Genomic DNA, 18,121 nt, shown 5'->3' with positions numbered 1-18,121 from the left:
ATATATTAGGCGAGGTACATTTATGATTTTCTAATTGAGGGAGTTCTGAGATTTCAGGATGTAGGGAAGAAGACAATGGATGGATGTATGTTCGCATTGCTGGTGAGCCGTATATCCCTAACCTTTGATTTATTGTTTGTTAGTCTATAGTATACCTTGTTTATACTAATTACTATAACTTTCAGATTATATATCTCCATGCTAACAAGAATGGAGATTTAGAAAGATATAATGGGAGAGAACCGTGAATCAGAGACTAGTCACTTGCTGATCTGAAGACGATGGATGAAGAGGAAAGCACATTTCATTCGGTGAGGCATATGATAGATATATAATCTTTTAATAGTGATAAGTGTGAAAGATATGTTAATCGGATCACTTCTTTTAAGCTCTAATGAAAATAAAACTTATACTTTGTCCACTGTAGGGTCTTCTAAATTTAATTGGGAAGATGTCTGGGCTAACGAAAAATCACAACCACGTATCAAAGAGAGTATGCATTAGGAAAAAAACAAAGTCTAATAGAAAGACTCGTAAAGAAGTTCCCACGGTAGATGAGACTGAGACCAACATACGGGCAGGACATGCATCAGCTTCTAAATTTGATGAACATCATTTCAAAAAAAGGCAAGTCAATGATTTTTCAGTTATAGTATAAAATTTATTACTCTAACCTGCTTCTTTTTAATAGTATGCTAGTATAAATCTTTTTTAATTTTTGCATCTGTGTTAAATTAATTAATTAGTACATTTGTATATAAAATTTTACCATCTATAGAGTAATTAATTATTTATCTAATTTTAGAAGTGTTATATTGATGCTGTAAATTGTAGATCTATCTTTAAAAAACTGTTGGAGCTACTTATGTTGAGCATGGCAATTGACCTTACACATTTAGATACATCTTTTTATGTTTTAGCATTCACTTCATAAAATAATAACTTTGAAAACTATGTGAGTATCGACGGATTAATATGTATAACATCATTTCTACTCTCCCTTATATGCATAGTTAAAAACCTTGTTACTAAGCTGCTTTGGTTTTAATGTGTAACATGTATGACAGTTTGATAAGCGTTATTCCAATTAAATAAAGATCTAACTAATGCTAATACTAGTTACCTTAAATAGGAGTTCGAATAGCTAATATTTGTCTTCTTATTTCGGATGTTATGTATGCCCGACACCTAATGTTATCCGTGTGGCCTTATGGATGTTAACTGGTGCGCGTGTACGAAAATCCCACACTGTTCGTACAGCAGCAGTACTAGCAAGTGCACTGGGTTGTCCAAGTAATACCTGAGCGAGTCAGGGTCGATCCCACAAGGATTGTGGCTTGGCAAGCAATGGTTGTCTTGCAGGTCTTAGTCAAGCAGAATCAGAAGGTTGTTGGATTATATTATGTAAACCTTGAATGATTATATGTCATATATGGAGTTGTAAGAGTAATGTGCAAAAAGGGTAAAACCAATTAGATTAAATGATAAGAATAGGGTTGAGAGTCAGAGTTACTTTGTCTTTCTGAATGAACTCTGGTATTACTGTCTTCCTTGCTTGTGAATGATCTTCTTCTATGGAAGGCTGTAAGTGATCAAAGCTATTGCCCGTGGTCATTGATCTCCTCTGCTACAGGTCAAATGACATTGCCCGTGGTTATTCAATCTGACGGAGGGTGAAGCTCTAGCAAGTCATTCTCTTGGCGATCCTACTCAAAATGCCACAGACAAGGTCAAATCTTCTGGATCAGAGAATGCTGCTTCTTTGGATTCTAGCCTATACCACAGAGACCATAATCTTCCCAGAAATTGGCTGAACTGGTGTCTTGAGAAGTCTCCAACGAAGTCGTAGATTAACCGTCTGAGAGATGTATAAACATAGTGTGTTGGCTCGTGCTTTCCTTCCAAGTATTCACACGAACCCAAGTAGACACAGGTGTTTGTCAGGCACGTTCGTCTTAATGTGATGAACAAAGCTAATTTGTCAGATCATCCTATTCACCACGATGAAGATCGGATATACATCTTAGAAATAGATCAAACACAGATCGAAGAAGAAACAATAATACTTGTATTAATTCATAGGACTCAGCAGGGCTCCTCCCCTCAACCTAGGAGGTTTAGAAACTCATACTAAACAATGTAAAATGTGTATGATGCAAAGATGGTTCAAAGAAGCTCTGAAAGTTTTGAATAACAAATAAAATCCCCTAAATACTAAACAGATGCCTAGTAAGGGTAAAACACTCTATTTAGTGCTAAAATCCACTTCTGGAGCCCACTTGGTGAGTGTTTGGGCTGAGTTTTGATGAGATCCATGTGCTATGAGGTCTCTGGGGTGTGGAACACTAGCTAGGGGGTCCTCTCTGGGCCTTTGGACATTGGGCTCTGCTCTTTGGGCGCTGGACGCCTGGAAGGGGGCAGGTAGCTGGCGTTGGACGCCAGTTTTGGGCTTTCTAATCCAAAGTAAAGCATAAACTATTATATATTGATGGAAAGCTCTGGAAGTCATCTTTCTATAGCCATTGAGAGCACTCCATTTAAACTTCTGTAGCTCTAGAAAAGCTCTTCTGAATGTAAGCAGGTCAGATTTGGACAACATCTGCAGTGCTTTCTCTGTCTCTGAATCAGACTTCTGCTCCAACTCCTCAATTTCAGCCAGAAAATACCTAAAATCGTCCAAAAATACAAAAACTCATAGTAGAATCTAAAAATGTGAATTTAACACTAAAACCTATAAAAACTTAATAAAAAATAAACAAAAACTACTAAAAGCTATATGAAAATGATGTCAAAAAGCATATAAAATATCCAATCATCATTAACTAATTAGAATTGCGAATGTTATTGTCCATTCTTACTTTACTCTGCACGAAGTAGAATTGGGTAAACTTTTGAATTAAACTCATTTATACATTTGAGCATACTAGATTTACTTGATCGGATTATATTTCTGTTAGGTGACTTTTTTATTATCACTTATAGTTGTTCAACCTCCAATTTATTTAATCAAAAAGCAGTCAAGAGTCACAAAATGGATGCATTGGAGGGGATACAGTGTGTATGAACAAGACATGTACGAAAACTCCCACAGGGGATAAGACAATGGCCGAACGCCTATTGGAAATGCAACAGATGATAATGTTAATGAAGGGCCTTCAGAGAAAAGGCAAGTTAATATTTTTCAATTATAGTATAAAATTTTAATGCTCTAACCTGCCTCTTTTTAATAGTATACTAGTATAATTTTTTTTAATTTAGGAATCTGCGTTAACATAATTAATTATTACATTTGTATATAAAGTTTTACCATCTATAAAGTAATTTTAATATACGTTACCTACATATAATATTGAGCTTAGTTGAGAAGGATAGAAACTATAATTAATTTTTTGTCTAATTTGAGAAGTGTGATATTAATGTTGTAACTTGTAGATTTACCATGAATAGGAGTTCGAATAGCTAATATTTGTCATTTTAATTCGGATGTTATGTATGCCTAACACCTGATGTTATCTGTGTGGCCTTATGGTTGCTAATTGGTTGGAATTACAGATGTTACTATCCATTCTTTACTTTACTCTGCATGAAGAAGCTTTGGGTAAACTTTCGAATTAAAATCATTTATACATTTAAGTGCACTAGATTTACTTGATTGGATTAGATTTGTCTAAGGTGTCTTTTGTTATTATCACTTATAGTTGCTCAACCTCCAATTTATTTAAACAGAAACTACAGTCAAGAGTCCCAAAACGGGTGCATTGGGGGAAATACCGTGTGTATGAATAAGACATGTGCTGAAACGCCCACAGGGGGATGAGAAGATGCATGACACACCTATTGAAAATGGAATAAATGATACTGTTGATGAAGGACTTTCAGAGAAAAGGCAAGTTAGTTGAATTTAACCATAATACGAAGTATTGATAATTATAGTAGGTGCATGAATTTTTATTTCTGATTCTTTCCTGCTTTTCAGGTGGAATGTTTAATCAACAATAGATGTTATCTATCTAATCTTATGCTGTTACACGACTTTCTTTACTTTAGTTCGCGCTAACACCCTTTTTGGAAATGCATGCTTCCTACTAAACTAAAGTATTAAAGAATTGCACGAGAACTTGCAATAGGCACTCACTTAAGAGCACTTAATTGTTATTAAATGTGCAGAGATTCTGGAAAACTTGCAATGGTAGTGTATGTTGCGCCAGAGGACCCAATTTAGGCTGACTTTCCAATCCCAACATTCTCGCTTGGCATTACTCATATGCATATACCAGACTCATCGCCTGGATCTCCGGTAACAAACAAACGAAATGCGACTCCGGAACCTGAAGCACCAGAAAATATAAGAAAATCAGAAGATGTGGTGAACACACCAATGCCATATGGGGATACTGCAAGGCCTATAGGTGATGACATGAACAGGATATACAAGTGGGCGACAAATCGTAGGGCTGCACAGAATGTCACGCTCGCATGGATTTGCAATGGTGATGTTGTTCAGCTGCAGCGAGCGGACCTGCAATCACTGGGATGGCGTAGAAGAGTAAGCGATACGGTAAGACTAAACAAAAAATCGTAATCAATTGGTGAGTATGTATTCTGCATTAAAGTTCTATGAAATGCAATGCGTTTATTCTATTCAGGTGGTTGATTACAGTTGTGCCATGTTCAATGCTTCGAGCAACGCAAGGTTTTGTACAGATTTTTACTGTATTCCACCGAGACTATTGGTTAGTGCAATCTGTCCTTACCCACTTAATATTAATTAATACCCATAATTGCCTCGGTGAAGGATACTTTTGAAGATATACGAAATTTATACTTATGAGTTATCACTCTTAATTATTTCCTTAGGTATTTAACTAATCCAAAATGGGTTTGTAGGCCCTAATATTGACTGATGATAATATTGAACGATGTGCGGGCACGAACACTGGATTCGTCCCTATTCTTAATGGCTTCATGGGCCGCGGGCAGCACTGGTTCTATGCGGGGAAGGCGAAACAAGTTAAATATGTAAGTAATTCACGTACTTACTTATCATCTATACACAAAATCTATTTTTCATTACAAGAATGCAAAAAAAATATATATATATATATATATATATGCTAACATGCTTTATTCAACGATGAAGTGGTTTGTTCCAGTGTGTCAAGAAGATCACCGGTGGCTATATGTGCTCCACTGGCATACTGATAAACTATGGGTGTTAGACTCCTTGCACAATGACCCACATTCCGAGCGGCGAAAGAAAATAGATAAATATGTAGTAAGTGAGAATAGATTTGATAATGCATATTTTTACGGGTGTTAGTTGTTACCTTTGTTGTATGTTTTTTTATTTTCCTCCCTAATTTTTCTATCTGGCTTGTCGTAGGGCTTTCTTCTCCAAGAGTTAGCTGCAACTATAGACCAGAGTGTAGTATTCACAGCTGAGGGTTACGAGTGTTGCTATGAAACAGTGCTCCCAAAACAGCCAAATGGGTAAGTGGGCTAGAGATGAAAACGAAAAAGGGTTAAAAAAATCAACCGAAGCAAAATTTTAATATATTAGCACGAATTTTTGTTGTTTGTGTTGCATAGGTGGGACTGTGGCATATATGTCATAAAATGGATGGAAATGTGGGATCCAAAGAGCTTGGCAGAGGATGAATTGAACATACCTATTTGGACGACGGTTAGTGTAATCCAAAACATATGCTGATGCTTATTTGCTTATTTAATAATTAATATATAACTCTTTTTGAATAAATTCTACTTATAATGGCTGGATTTATATTTACTTCTTTCATGTATTTTATACCAAATACATATACATCTGTTTGTTATCACAGGTCCAGCTGCAACAAATTCGGAAGAAAATTGTAACTGACATACTAATTTGCAAAGACAACATCTCGAGGAGTATGGTAGAGAGTGTACTCAATGTGCCATGTCGTTATATGGAGAATAGGGGAAAGAAGAAAAAGATTGAAAACCTTTGGACGAATCCAAGGACAAGATCATTGGTTCGAAGGGCAGAAAGGACTAAGAAAGCTAAACGGAACTATAAGCCATAACTTGGGATTAGAGTTGGTGTGTGTGTGTTTTCCGTTAATTTGATTTCAGAATTTTATGGATGTTATCATGAAATACAAATGGATATTTATTGGATTTAAACAAAAATTGGGTGCATCTTTTTAAAAAGTTACCTATATTGGATAACAGGATAAATATATCAACAAACAATTAATTAGGACTAGAGTTGCTGTGTGTATTTACTATTGATATGGTTGCAGGATTTTCTGGATTTTATCATAAAATACTTGCGAATGTTATTGGATTTGCATAGGAAAATAAATTCACAAGAATTCAATATCACAATAAAATAGTTATATATGAAAAAAAATTGTTTTTATTTTCTTTTAGTTTTTTTATATGTGTTTGGCTTGTTTTTGCTCAGATCGAAAATACGTTGATTGAAGTTTGAATTTTCTTTTGTATATGTAATGACAAATTTTTTAATTGAACTTTAAAATTATCTATACTTAATAGCCAGCTAAAAATATCTATGCCCAAATAATAAATTGTCGATCGTGGATGTTATTCTGAAAAACTAGAGGATGTTATTGGATGTAAACAAAATACATGCCTGGATATGCCTTTTTGGTGGCTAATTTTTTAAATAATGAAATAAAGACCGTATTGTTTACGAGATACTTTTAAAATTCAAGTTTAAACTTCATGTAATGCACCAAATTATCATAATGATCAAATTATCAGCTGAACATTTATTATTTTAAATATTAGTAAGAAATAATAAAGGTAAAAAAGATTAAAAAAATTAAAAGGTTGTATATTAGTGGCCTAAGTCTATTATTATATTCTGTTTAATAATGGTATATGAAGTTGTAACAAAGTAAAATAAAGTTGAGTACATAAAAATATATAAAACCAACCCAATAAACCACCAAATCATGATAGCGTAAAATAAAGTTGAAGTATGACCAAAGTACAAAATAGTTGCTAAACTCTAAAGCTTATGATATGTAGTGCTGTTAAACTTTGAATCCTCCAAAAATGCTTCCTGTGAAAAAAAATTAAAAAACAAAATAAAGAGAAAAAATAAATAAATGGACATGACATTAATGCTATAAAAAAAATACAAGGTACACATACACAATTCTTCGGCGTTATGGAATAAATTCAATAGTGATGTGAAGGAACCAAAGTACATAGCCAAATTGTCTGTCATTTCTGAACAAGCTCACTGTGTATCTTTGTAGGAAGATGCCATATTGGTAGGAGATAGTTGTGCATTACTATTAGGTCCCTGAACACACAAATCATATTGAAAAATAACATCTTAACTTATCATCCAGTCAACATACTAAAAACAAACAAATGACGTGAAAAAGGGGTAGATCTCATATTTACCTTATTGTGATTGTGAGTGTTCTTGTGTTTGTGAGCCCTCTTTTTAATAGATTTGTCTAGATCTGCCCTAAGTCTGGTGGACGTTGGACAACCTCGCGTAGGAACACGACGTGGGCCATGTATCTCATCCATGCTAACGGGACACTCATCACGTGTATGCGAGTTAATTGCACTTGGTACATGTGCAGCTTGATGCTCGGATTCCTTGTGTTATTTGAGGTTGTGCCGAGCACTGCCCATGACATCACGCAATATAGCAGCAACTTCTGGAATAGCCATGAAATCCTAAGCGACGTTGTAAAATTCAGAACACAATTCCCTAAAAATGGTCATGTTGTCGTCAGAACGGTCCATGTCAAGATACTCCTGATGTATGTGTGTCTCTGACTAACATTCTTACTCCATCAGGATAGAATGTATTGTGAGGACACTGGTATTACACAAAAATGTAAAAGAATAGCAAGAATGTGGTAGCATAGAATACCATCCGATTGGAACATAAAGTAATCACATTGAACTTCTGATGACTGCAAGCAATAGACGACTTGGTATCTGCTATACACTAACATGTCAAACACCATCCTTTGTTGGTCAACTTCACAAACTATGCTTGAACCATGATGGTTAATTGAGGAGATGATGCAATCTGCCTTTTTTATAAATTGATCCTGAACATCTCGAAACATGGAGTTTGTATATTCTCTCTAGAACTGCTTCTCTATTGGTGAGCTGGAAACACAAGGGATAATTCCCCTTAAATTAGTAGCGTCACACTCAAGCTCCTTTTGCTCCTTGTCTATAAGAAAGTTTTAGTATTGGCGAACAAATTACAACAAAGAGCTCTTATTGTTTAAATATTTATCAAAACTGCATGCATGCTCTCACTACGCTGTGTACTCCTCATGCTATTCCAGAATTCGTCTTTGAAAAATACTGGCACCCACATGTGTCAGTCAGCAAACATATCTGCCAATGAATAAAGAAAACAAAAAATGCAAAAAACAATAGCGTAAGTTAACCCACAAGTGCAACATCCATATTGACTATAAAATAACATCTATAAAGAAGCCAAACACGCGCAGCAACAAATCGGGAGATTATACTACCGTTTAGCCACCTAGAATTGTGGAGGTCATACTCTTCAATAAAATCGCGCCAATCTCTCTCAAATGAGTCCTTAGATTTGGATTCAAACACAATCCTCTTCATACATGTGTTGAGCTTATCGAAACGATGGTAACCTACCAGCTTATGTTATATCTTCTTTAGGATATGCCATATGCACCATCTATGGCGTGTGTTTGGTAAAGTGGTCTCTAACGCAGAATGCATCTACAGGCATTAATCTGTTATAACACATACGGGGCCTTTCCCATGCACTTCACCCAAGTCCAAAAAAGCCATTGGAATGTACGAGTCTCCTCATTCCACAATAATGTGCACCCAAGAAGCGTAGACATCCCATGGTGGTTGACACCTACGAAAGACCTAAACGGCATGTCATACCTAAATAATGGAAATATAAAAACATGTAACGTAGGTGTAAAATCCAAATGTCTTAGCTGAAAAAAAAAATCTAATTAAGTCGAAAAAAATAATAATTTGGTACCTATTAGTCTTATAAGTAGTGTCAAACATCACATCACCACCGAAATATTCCCATGCAGCTCTACATTGAACATCGGCCTAAAACACATTTCTAAGGCTATGGTTTTTGTCCACATATATTTTAAAGAAAAAGTTCGGATTGAGCTCATTCATCCGTGAGAAGTGCTTAAGTAACTCTTTTGGATCCGTCTCATCCCCGAAAATGCGTAAGTAACGACTAATATAATTTCTAACATCCTTCTCTGTAAAGGTGAGGTTGGCAGGGACACCGGCGGCATTGGCTAGTGCCTGGTATGTCTTACTCGGTCTAATGCCAGCTTGGTCATTTTGCTGTATCAGGTCCTTCACGTGCATGCTTAGCTGACGGTTTTCTGAGAACATTTCAGATAGCTTCGGATTAAGCGGGTGTGAGTGGGATACCTCTACTCGAGAAATCCTCCACTGCCCTGTCATCTTATCTAATGCTAAATAGCAGCGAGCTTTGCAGTTTGTTGAGGCTACTATTTTACTTCTTTTGGGTGTCTTTACACGGGATGTGCGGTATCCATCTCTGTTACAATGCAAAGCCTGATTAACAACCACTTTCTGACCATTTTTAGTCTCTCAGCCCGTGGTTCTTATTTTGATGACAAAACCAGTCCTTACCGCATATCGATAATAATATGCACGCGCATATCCTTGGGTTCTAGCTCCTCGTCACCAATAGCTTGGTTTATGACTTGAAAAAAAAAAGAAAAAAACAAATGAAACTCAACCTAATAGTTAACTATACAAAAGTGCTAATTTCACTATCGAGTATAACAAATAAAACACACTACTGTAATTTTAGGTGCTAATTTCGTGCCATTATGGATGTTAACGTGGATGTTAACTTCGTCTAATTGTGGATGTTATTCATATGAACTTATTAATTGTATAAAGCATGAACTTTACGAATGTTATGCATATAACTAAAGTGCTAAAATTGGCAATTTACTAAATAGTACAGTATAAGTATAAATGCACATAAAAAATACACAAAAAATAAACCGGGTTATTACCATACCTCATCAGAGCTAGTGTAGTTTTTTATATTCTCAAAAATTGGTTGACTGACAACAACCCCATCGGGTAAGTCCGTATGTTGTTAAGTTGGGCCTTGGGCCCATTATGGGCCTGGTTTGCTCGGTTCGGCTCGTTCGGTCTAATCATGGGCCAAATTCTTTAAAATTAGCGTCAAAATTCATGTTTTAATTAATTATATCTTATTAAACTATAAAATTTTATTTTCTAATCTCTTAGATTAATAATTAATTTATTGGCTAATTATTTACTAATTTTGCGGATTTTACATCCTACCCCCTAACAAAAATTTTCGCCCTCGAAAATTCGTTCTCAAATATTCACATATGCTCTCTTAGATTCAATCGACCTCATATCATTCATTCTTTTATTCACCAATATCAATTCAAAAACTAGTTCATATTCTCTATTTTCATGTACAAGATCATAAACTTAATCAAATCCAGGCCTAAGTCATACCCGTTTGTTTCACTCTTAACTTAGTCTAGTTCTTTTTCAACGACTACAAATTTCCTTATCCTGTATATATGCCATCTAATTCAATTTAAATCTCAAGTTCTTCTCAACTATTTCAAAAACTAGACAATTACCCTATCTGTTAGTCTGAGTCAAATCATTTTAACCTAAACCCATATACACGTACTCTCTATTACTCGATCCTATGTCAATCTTCAATTCATTTTCACATCCCAATACCCCTTTCTCACGTTATTACAATTCTAAAGCCACCAAATTCACCGCGCTTCTGAAGCGTTACTCTGATTATAAGCCACTAAGATCTTAATTACGCTCCTACTCTGCTAGAACACTCCTTGAATCTCTTTATCTTTCTAACTAAACGTCATCGTCCATTACTCCACCTTAATGAGTTCTAATCCTTGGCTTTCTCCACCACCTAATCTATCACCGCCTCCATCACAATTCCTAGGTTACCCGCTCTGTCCTTTTCAGCAATAGCTTGCATAGCAACAACCCTAAAATCAGCCGTATCGTCTCGCTCGCGTCCACGAGAAATTCAGCAACAATGACTAGAAACAGGACGGCACTTCCAATTGACATTTAATTAACCAAACGAACTGTTATGAACCTGAAACTTGTTTGTCCTAAAACTTAGCAGTGTAGAGTGTATCCTCATCAAAATCTAGAAGTAAGGGATTATAATTGAATTTATTATAGATTTTTTAAAAAACAGAGCTGCCTGCTGTATTTTTCTGAATCTTCTTAATTGCAGCAGTAGATTTTTATTGAATTTGTTATCAAATTCAATTCTAATCCAAATGCGATAAAACTTTGATTTAGATCCAAAGGGTATGTCCAAATTTGGCAGTATGTATGAACGTAGCTAAGAAAAAGTGAGTAAGTTATCCCTAGGACACATTTAAAGTTAAATGGTGATAATTGGAGGTGAAGAAAGGGTGTAAAGTGGGGAGTATGAGCTTGAGAAGTGCTAAAACGCTGAGTACATGATTAATTAAATGAGATATTGAGTAATGGCTTTAGGGATAGATGAGTAACTCCTATCCGAGATATAATTTTGAGAATAGATGAGTAATTCCTATGTATGATGCAATGTTGAGGATAGACGGGTAATTTCTATCCGAGATGTAATTTTGAGGATAGACGAGTAATTTCTATCCAAGGATAGACGAGTAATTCCTACCCGGGTTATGATTGAGGCACCTAACTGAGTAGAGGAGTAATACCTATTCCGGATTGGGTGAAACACCGGCATAGAAAGACGAGTAATACCTATTCCATGTTGTGGTGTTTTGTCTAAGATTAACTACCAGACATGTCGGATTGGCTTTATAACCGACAGATGAGACTCATCAGCCATAGGACATGTATTCATCATATGCATTTGTCTGTTTTGTTTGAGTTTGCATTTCTTAGGATTGCGTAATTGATAATCTATGTTTAACTGCTATATGTTTTGTGTGCTGTAACTGTAAACTATATGTGTTTTCTTTGTATGTATTGTTTGTCTGTGCATCGGTGTTTCAGAAGATTGTAGGAAAGGCAATGCACTTAGGGGTTAAGTTAGAAATTGAGTTAGAACCTAGAATTCTTAGATACCTCATCTTGTTTATGGTTTTCAATGTTAGTTTTAAGTTTGAATCTGTTGTCGGAAGTTCTAGGATTGCCTTTGGCTTTCCTGGCACCTTATTTATTATATATGTGGGCACCTTAACTATACTGAGAACCCCCGGTTCTCATCTCATACGATATTGTTACTTCTCAGATACAGGTCGAGAGGCACCTCGGTAAGCGTCTGGAGTTCATTCTACAAGCGAAGTGTTATATCTTGGGACTCCTTATTTTGAGCTTATATGTTTATTATTTTGTATTTAGATTCTCCTCTGTATATTTAACTTTATTTTTCCCTTTTAGAGGTCGATGTGGAGGAAACAGGTTGTTGTTTTATCTGTTTGGGGATATTTTGGGTTATGTATATTTATGTAAATATTCTCCAGCCAACCTTGGCTTCGCAGGTTGAGTCTGGAGCTTGAATACTTGTATCTTTGACACTTCCTTTTTATTAATCATATACATATATCTTACGTTTCTTTGTACGCAATTTTTTCATTGACGTGAGCATTACGACTTTTGTTTTAGACCTTCTTTCAAAGGCTCGTCGGTATAAATTTCTTTCAACTATTATTATATATATTTCTACTTTTAGAGTTTTAATACCTTGCCACCTCAGTTTTATGACTATAGCATAAGACTCAGCGTGGTAGGGTGTTACAACTTTCACCCACACTTAAGAGAGAATTCGTGGAAGAGAAGAAAGGAGAGAGTTAGAAATACTATTCACTTCGATGTTGGTAGATCTCCAACTTAAGTGGGGTCCATAGTTTAAACAGAAATAAAATAAAATAAAATAAAGTGGCTAAGTCACATGAAGAAAAAGAAAAGGAAGAAAGAGATTGAGTCTCTCATTTTTTAAAAGAAAAGAAATAGAGAGAGAAGAGGATCGGCGACGGAAAGAGAAAAAAAAAAGGGAAAATGGCAGTTTTATTTTCATTTTATTGAATTGGTAAATTTACTCCATTTCTTATGAAATTTTAGTATGTTGTTTTTGGTTTAGAGTTGAACATTAGGATATAACTTGCTAGTTGTATTGCCTCCTATTTTGTCTGATTTGAGATATCCACTTTGTAGAGGGTTTATGTTGATTTCATCAGTTTTAATAATGTATTTTGTTGATTGTTGAGATGTCCTAGTGCTAATAGGAAGACTGATTGTGCATTCATTATTTTGATACTAGAAGATTTTACTGGACTAGGTCCCATGAGTTTTTGTCCCTTTTTTGGGAGGTTTTTCACGTTAAAAATTCTGGTGTTTGATATTTTAATTTCTGCTATTGGATTTGTTGTTTAGAGTATCTTTGGTGTTGCCTATTTAATTGCAAAGGTTGTGAAAAAATTATTTTTGGTGCTTTTGCTGTTAGATAGATTCTTATCTGAACCTTAATTTTTTTTCAACAAAGTGGTATCAGAATTTTGGTTATTTATTTTTGTGCTAATTAAATAGAAGAAAATACTCATGGGCCAAATTCGGTCAAATTAAATTTCAAAAATTACTTGATTTAAAAGATCCTCATAGAAGATATGTTGTGCGTATAGTAAGGACTTGTATGAACATGTGGAGGAGAGTAATTCCAAAGGTACCAAATCCGATATTGAATGGAAGAAGTTGAATCAAAAGGCAATTGCTTTTATTAGGCAATGACTCGATCTTAGTGTGTATTCACATGTTGACATTAAAAGTAATGCCGAGAAGATGTGGAAGAAATTGAAAGAGTTATATGAGATGAAAAATATGCAAAAAATTTTATTTTTTATTCGGAAGCTAGTCAATATGAAGTATATTAAAAATAAATCAATGCTAGAGCACTTGAGCATATTTTAGGAGACTGTGAACCAACTGACAAATAATGACATCACTTTAAATGATGAGTTACAAGCCTTATTATTGCTGAGTTCTTTGCTTGATACTTGGAAAGTTCTGGTTGTGACATTGACTAACTCAACTCCAAAAGGAAAGTTGACATTAGCAATGGTTAAAGAGAGCATGTTGAATGAAGAAGTCACCAGAAGAGAGCTAGGTTTGATTAATACCTCCTCCCAATCAGAAGCACTTGTTTCAGAGTCACGGGGGAGAAGTCAAAGTAAAAAACCTCACAATTCTAACAAATCAGAGAGTCGAAGCAAATCAAGAGGAAAGTACAAGCCAGAAAAGGAGTTCATTTGTCACCATTGTGGCAAGTCAGGGCATATCAAGAGGTATTGTAGGTTCTTGAAAAGAGAACAATCAAGAAAAAGAAACAAAGACAAAGGTAAAGATAGTGATAAAGAAACTGCTACTATTATTTATGAAGATGTTCTTATCACCTATGATAAGAATTATGTTAATCTTGTCTGTAATGATTCTACTTGGATTATTAACTCTAGTGTCTCATGTCATATCACTATGAGACGTGAATTTTTTACTTCTTATACTGTTAAAAGTTTTGACAAGATCAAATTGGGAGATAAAGATGTGTGTGAGGGTATGTGACATCATTGGTATGGGTGATGTGTGACTTGAAACCAACATGGGACGCAAGTTGTAGTTGAAGAATATTAGGCAAGCGCTAAATATGCGTGGTTCAGTCTAATTTCAGTAAAAACATTAAATCAAGAGGGCTTTACTTCTTTTGGTAGTGAAAAATACAAGATTACTAAAGGAGCTCTTATTGTTGCTAAAGAAGACAATAGTCTTACTACTCTCTACCGATTACAAGCAAAGTTCTGCAAAGAAGACATGAATATAGCTAATGATTCCTTCGCTAATTTGTGGCATATCTGTCATGGTCACTTGAGCGAAAAAAGAATTAGCGTCTTAGCCAAGAAGCACTCATTTCCAGTGAAAGGTACAACTTTAAATACTTGTACTCATTGTTTTGTTGGAAAGCATGCTAGAGTATCATTTTATAATTATGGACCTCATAGGAGATCACATATTCTAGAGTTAGTTCACATTGATGTTTGCACTTGGATGCTAAAATACTAGGAGGTGCATCATATTTTGTTACTTTTATTGATGATTATTCTCGAAAAGTGTAGGCTTTTGTTTTGAAATCTAAAGACCAGGTGCTCGGTATCTTCAAGCACTTTCATGCAAGTGTTGAAAGAGAAACAGGAAGAAAATTAAAATGTGTTCGAGCAGATAATGGTGGTGAATACATGGGTCCGTTTGAAGAGTATTACAAAAGACATGGGATCAAATTTGAGAAGACAATTTCTAAGACTCCTCAACATAATGGAGTTGCAGAGAGAATGAATCGCACTATCAATGATAGAGTTAGGTGTATGCTCTCTCATGCAAAATTACCTAAATTCTTTTGAGGTAAATGGTGCACGAAATTGTGATCTCTGAAACGGCGCCAAAAACTTGGGACGCACGATCGTAATCTCAACTCTTTTTACAACTCCGCACAACTAACCAGCAAGTGCACTGGGTCGTCCAAGTAATACCTTACGTGAGTAAGGGTCGATCCCACGGAGATTGTCGGCTTGAAGCAAGCTATGGTCATCCTTGTAAATCTCAGTCAGGCAGATTCAAATGGTTATGAGGTTTTGATCATTTAAAATATAAATAAAATATAAAATAAGATAGAGATACTTATGTAATTCATTGGTGAGAATTTTAGAAAATCGTCTGGAGATGCTTTGTTGCTTCTGAACTTCTGCTTTCCTATTGCCTCCTTCCAACCATGCGTTACCTCCTTCCATGGCAAGCTATATGATCCTCTCGGATGAAAATAAATCCATATGCGCTGTCACCGCACGGCTAATCATCTGTCGATTCTCGCTAGCATCGGAATAGGACCATTGTCCTTTTGCACACTGTCACTTGTGCCCCACATTGCAGGTTTGAAGCTCGTCACAGTCATCCCTTCCCGGATCCTACTCGGAATACCGCAGACAAGGTTTAGACTTTCCGAATCCCAGGAATGGCTGCCAATAATTCTAGCCTATACCATGAAGGTTCTAATTTTAGATTAGAAATCCAAGAGAATATACTCCATCTGTCATCCAATGACTATGTTGAACATCATGTAAATCGCTTTGTGGTTGTCAGGCATGCGACCTTGGCTAAGCGAGTAACGAAGATTGGGTGATTGTCACGGGTCACCCCTTCATTCTGACTTAACTGAATTAAGTATGAGAGTATATCTTAGAGAAGAAGTAGGCGTGAATTGAATAGAAAAATAGTAGTAATTACATTAATTCATGAAGAACAGCAGAGCTCCACACCTTAATCTATGGGGTGTAGAAACTCCACCGTAGAAAATACATAAGTGAAAAGAGGTCTAGGCATGGCCGTGAGGCCAGCCTCCAAACGTGTACAATGATAAAGTCTAAGGACTAAACATCCAAAGATGAAAAGATGGTCTAAAAGACAAAAGAGACGTAAAATAAATCTCTAAAAGTAGTTTTTATACTAAACTAGTAACCTAGGGTTACAGAAAATGAGTAACTAAGTGCAGATAGTGCAGAAATCTACTTCCGGGGCCCACTTGGTGTGTGCTTGGGCTGAGCATTAAAGCTTTTTCATGCTTAGGCTGTTCCTGGAGTTAAATGCCAGCTTTGGTGCCAGTTTGGGCGTTTAACTCCAATTCTGGTGCCAGTTTGGGCGTTTTACGCTAAGATGTTTTAGGCTGACTTTGAACGCCAATTTGGGCCATCAAATCTCGGGCAAAATATAGACTATTATATATTGCTGGAAAGCCCAGGATGTCTACATTCCAAGGCAATTGAGAGCGCGCCAATTGGGCTTCTGTAACTCCAGAAAATCTACTTCGAGTGCAGGAAGTCAGAATCCAACATCATCTGCAGTCCTTTTTCAGCCTCTGGATCAGATTTTTGCTTAGGTCCCTCAATTTCAGCCAGAAAATACCTGAAATCACAGAAAAATACATAAACTCATAGTAAAGTCCAGAAATGTGATTTTTGAATAAAAACTAATAAAAATATAATAAAAATTAACTAAAACATACTAAAAACTATGTAAAAACAATGTCAAAAAGGGTATAAATTATCCGCTCATCAGTGAAGCAATGAAGACTGCAATAAATTCAATCAACATTTCTCCTTCAATTTCACTAAATGGTGATGCTTTAGAGAAAGTTTGAATAGGAAAAGATGTCTTTTATAGTCACTTGCGAGTGTTCAGTTGCATGGCTTTTGTTCACATTTCAAGAGATGAAAGGTCCAAACTTGAGGGGAAGTCAAAGTAGTGTATCTTCATGGGTTATGGTCACGAAGACTTTGGTTATAGATTATGAAATCTGGTAAACAGAAAAATAATTAGAAGTCGAGATGTAATTTTTCTTGAAGACCAAACTATTAAAGACCTTGAGAAGACAGATAAGCCAACAACAACTGTTAGACATTCTGCTGATAATGAACCTAGTCCTTCTACTATACCTCCTGTTGATGGAGGAGATGTACAAATTGATAATAATTGTGATGATTGGCATGACGAACCTACACCTCAACCTAAGCTGCCAGATGTAGAAATTTTACCAGATGTTGAATTTCACCTGAGCCACTAGTTGAGATTGAATTGAGAAGATCTACTAGAGAGCGTCATCCTTTTCAAAGATACTCTTCTCATGATTATGTGATGAACACTGAGACTGGGGAGCCAGAGAGCAACTAGAAAGCTATATACTGATGACTGATGAGCATAAAGAAGATTAATTGAAGGCTATGCAAGAAGAAATAAAATTCTTGCATGAGAATCGTACGTTCGAATTGGTAAAGTTACCGAATGGTGAGAGAGCATTCAAGAATAAATAGGTGTTCAAATTGAAAGCAGATGAAAATACTTCATGACCAAGGTACAAAGCTCGGATGGTTGTGAAAAGGCTTTAAGTAGAAGAAAGATATTGATTTTGAAGAGATTTTCTCTCTAGTTGTGAACATGTCTTCTATTCGAGTTGTGCTTGGATTAGCAGCTAGCTTGAATTCAGATG

At 35.7% G+C, this 18,121-nt stretch overlaps 1 protein-coding gene across 1 annotated transcript; it reads right to left on the bottom strand.

Moving 5' to 3' along the window:
• Positions 1-8,375: 8,375 nt before the first annotated feature.
• LOC148579093 (protein FAR1-RELATED SEQUENCE 5-like) lies at positions 8,376-9,483 on the bottom strand. The gene is made up of 4 exons (XM_088488449.1): positions 9,206-9,483; positions 9,032-9,091; positions 8,785-8,928; positions 8,376-8,388 (listed from the first exon to the last, which is right to left on the bottom strand). The coding sequence occupies exons 1-4, from the start codon at positions 9,481-9,483 to the stop codon at positions 8,376-8,378; spliced, it is 495 nt and encodes a 164-aa protein (XP_088344575.1).
• Positions 9,484-18,121: the final 8,638 nt, after the last annotated feature.

This window comes from Arachis ipaensis, chromosome B10, assembly GCF_059453495.1.
Source record: "Arachis ipaensis isolate K30076 ecotype BB chromosome B10, ASM5945349v1, whole genome shotgun sequence".
Classification (NCBI taxonomy): domain Eukaryota; kingdom Viridiplantae; phylum Streptophyta; class Magnoliopsida; order Fabales; family Fabaceae; genus Arachis; species Arachis ipaensis.
The sequence above is the reverse complement of the archived record's forward strand: the minus strand, read 5'-3'. Positions and strand labels throughout refer to the sequence as shown.